General features: G+C 35.1%; 1 protein-coding gene across 1 annotated transcript; it reads right to left on the bottom strand.

The window, feature by feature from the left end:
• Positions 1 to 511: 511 nt before the first annotated feature.
• On the bottom strand, positions 512 to 1,741 carry LOC112500913. The gene has a single exon (XM_025104530.1). It carries the CDS (start codon positions 1,648 to 1,650, stop codon positions 562 to 564), a length of 1,089 nt encoding a protein of 362 aa, XP_024960298.1. The 5' UTR covers positions 1,651 to 1,741; the 3' UTR covers positions 512 to 561.
• Positions 1,742 to 2,929: the final 1,188 nt, after the last annotated feature.

The raw sequence follows: 2,929 nt of genomic DNA, 5'->3' as shown, positions 1-2,929 counted from the left end.
TTATATATTATCTAATCAGATAATGATATTAAGAAATGTACATCCATATTAGAAGAAGAAAAATCATATAAATTATTAGTATTATAAAAATAGGTTTTTGATTAAATATTTAAAATAAAGCTTAGAAACGTAATTTTACAACTTCATTTTTACTGTAAGTGCGTAACTTTTGTGAATTTGTTGTCATAATTAAGATACATCTAGAAAACCGCGATAGCTTCGAAGCAACTTTTGGCGTATCTCCAACAGAATTTCCAATTGGAGAGTCAAAAGTCAAAATTTTCGGAGAACTTCTATGTTCGTTTTCAACAGCTTCATCATTTTGGATATTATAATATTAATTATATTATTAAAGTATTCAATACGTTTCTCTTTTCTACTTTCTCTGGTGAAGGTTTTGAAGAATCTGTTGGAGCAAAAATCTACAAAATCTTCATTTTAGATAATTTATTAGAGATGTTCCTACAGGTTCAGCTTCGGTCTCGCTGTTATGTCACGTCTCACGTCAACTAAAACCTTGATATTTATATATATTTGTATGTATAAATTAAATCAAACAATCTAACGGTTGGAAATGTTTGTATGACGCCCCACGAATCCTAGAGCTTCAATAAGCGTCTCTCTAAACCGATTTAAATTTATTCTTAAATCTTGTTTATTTAAATATATTTCTCTTGCCGCCGCGTATCCTCCTTTTGCCGCCACGGACGCCGTATCCGCCACCACCGGATGGTCTAGACCGTACACCTCAGCCAAAGAACTCTCCTCCGGTTCAATCCTGTACTCCAAATACTTCAAACCCATCCCTGGACCCGGTTCACTATAAAAAGCATCTGTGCCCCACTGAAACCCCAGTGGTCTCACCTGTATCATAACACCCCCGTCGGGAAGAAACACTTCGTTCGCTAACCCAGCTCCATGCGCCCCCACCATAACACTGCAGGAGTTTATCACACGCGAAAATTTCTCAATGTTCGACATTTCCTTATCAGAACTCGCGACGATCACTCGAAACCCTAACTCCTCCATCATCTTCACCATCTCCGCTTGATTCAGGAATTTTCTGGTTCTCTGACGAGAAATTAGAAGCAATAATGGCGGATTACGTGAATCGAAAACAGATTTGGTTTTTAATCGGTAAGTTTGTCGGATGAATTCTCTGAAATCCGGCATCGAGTAGAAACCTTGTGGATTTTCCGATGTGTTTACGCCGAGAAATTTGTGGAACTTTAAACCTGTAACAGCTGCCGGAAAGCAATGGACGGTTGAATCGACGGCCGGGTTTATGATTTCGTGATCGGTTAGTCGTGAAAACACTCGCCGGTATTTCTGAATGAAGGAAGGTTTGTGGTCGACGGTAATGAAGTGTACGCGAGATCTGAAAAGGCGAGAAGTGATGAATAAAGGTATGATGTTTTCGTTAAGTTCGTGGAATACGTTTCCGGTGTATCCGCCGGTTGAGAAGATTACGGCGGGGTGTTGGTGGTTATGATCGCAAGTAAGTTGTGACGGATCGGTGGTTGTGATGGTTACGGGAGTAATGTATTTCATGACATATGGACTTTCTTGCATAGCATATGGCCGGACGACGGTGGCGGTGGTGGTGGTGTTGGGTTGCGGTGGCGGAAGATGGACTTTGAGTGTGGTCATGTCGATTTTGACAGGTTTGTTTGTAACACAAACTATAGATGATATACTGGTATCACATGCAAAGCCTGTTGAATCAAGCTTGGTTCGATCTTCATCTGTTTTGGAAACAAACAAAAAAAAACCATTAAAAATTGATATTATATACATATTCGTGGAAGTTAAAACAAGAACACCTTCATTTTACGAGAACACGATAACATCCTTATCACATGTACAATTCAATCTTAACCGTCCATTTAATTTGATGAATATATGATTTTCCATAAAAGTTTTGATTTTGATTGTTTCTTAATATAAAGTATTGATTATAATTAATGAGTCATAATCATCTTCCATAAATATTAAAATCATAATAAATAAACTTTTATCATTTCTATAAATATCTCAATTGATTAGAGAGGAAGAGAGTCCAAATCAGTTACAAACTCTCTAATTGTTATAAATTAAAATTTCATTTATTATGATAACGATATTATAAAATATAAGTAAAGTTCATTAATTGCGTTAAGTAATCTAAATAAAGAAACAACCGTAATATTTATAAAACCATATATTCTCGTTTAATTATCCCTCTCTCTCTCTCTCTCTCTATATATATATATATATTTGGAATCATGTGAAATCAAGGGTTTTTCGTAAGACCCATAAAACCAATTCTTAACTCTTGGATTAGATCTGAATATTTAAATTATATGCATTAATTTAAATAATGATTGATCGGTTACTTGCAGAATGATGGCCTGCAATTTGTGACTTTACAACATTCCAAATTAATAATAAATAATTTATAAAAATGCATTCCCTCAGTAGCGTCGCCCATCTGTAATTCAATGGCAAAAGTTGACATCTTCAAGTTTGTCTTAACACTTGGGGTTTTTTTTGTGGTTTTGCAATTAAGATCACTTGTTCCTTTTCCTCACCACCACTCCATCTTTCATTAAGCCCATCAACATATATTGACTACCACACAAACTCAACCACAAGATTTCCATAATTATATATAGGGTTTGATTCCAGTAGATGAGAAGTTATCATAAGAAACATAAGAAAAGATCTCAACCCTTAAATCAATCATAATCGAATGTCAACACTAAAAAGTGCATCAAGATGCATAAGATCAATTCCCTTCTAAAATGCAATTCATGGGCATACATAAGTAATTTTTTCTTACACAATCTTTTGCATATATATATATATATATATATATATGATTGATTTATGGTTGAATTCATAATTAAAAATAAAGGCAGACGGGAGTGCCGGCAGAACTGAGGTGACC

This window comes from Cynara cardunculus (genome assembly GCF_001531365.2).
Source record: "Cynara cardunculus var. scolymus isolate 2C chromosome LG 17, CcrdV1, whole genome shotgun sequence".
Classification (NCBI taxonomy): domain Eukaryota; kingdom Viridiplantae; phylum Streptophyta; class Magnoliopsida; order Asterales; family Asteraceae; genus Cynara; species Cynara cardunculus.
Note: the sequence above shows the minus strand (reverse complement) of the source record. Positions and strands in the feature narration are given on the sequence as shown.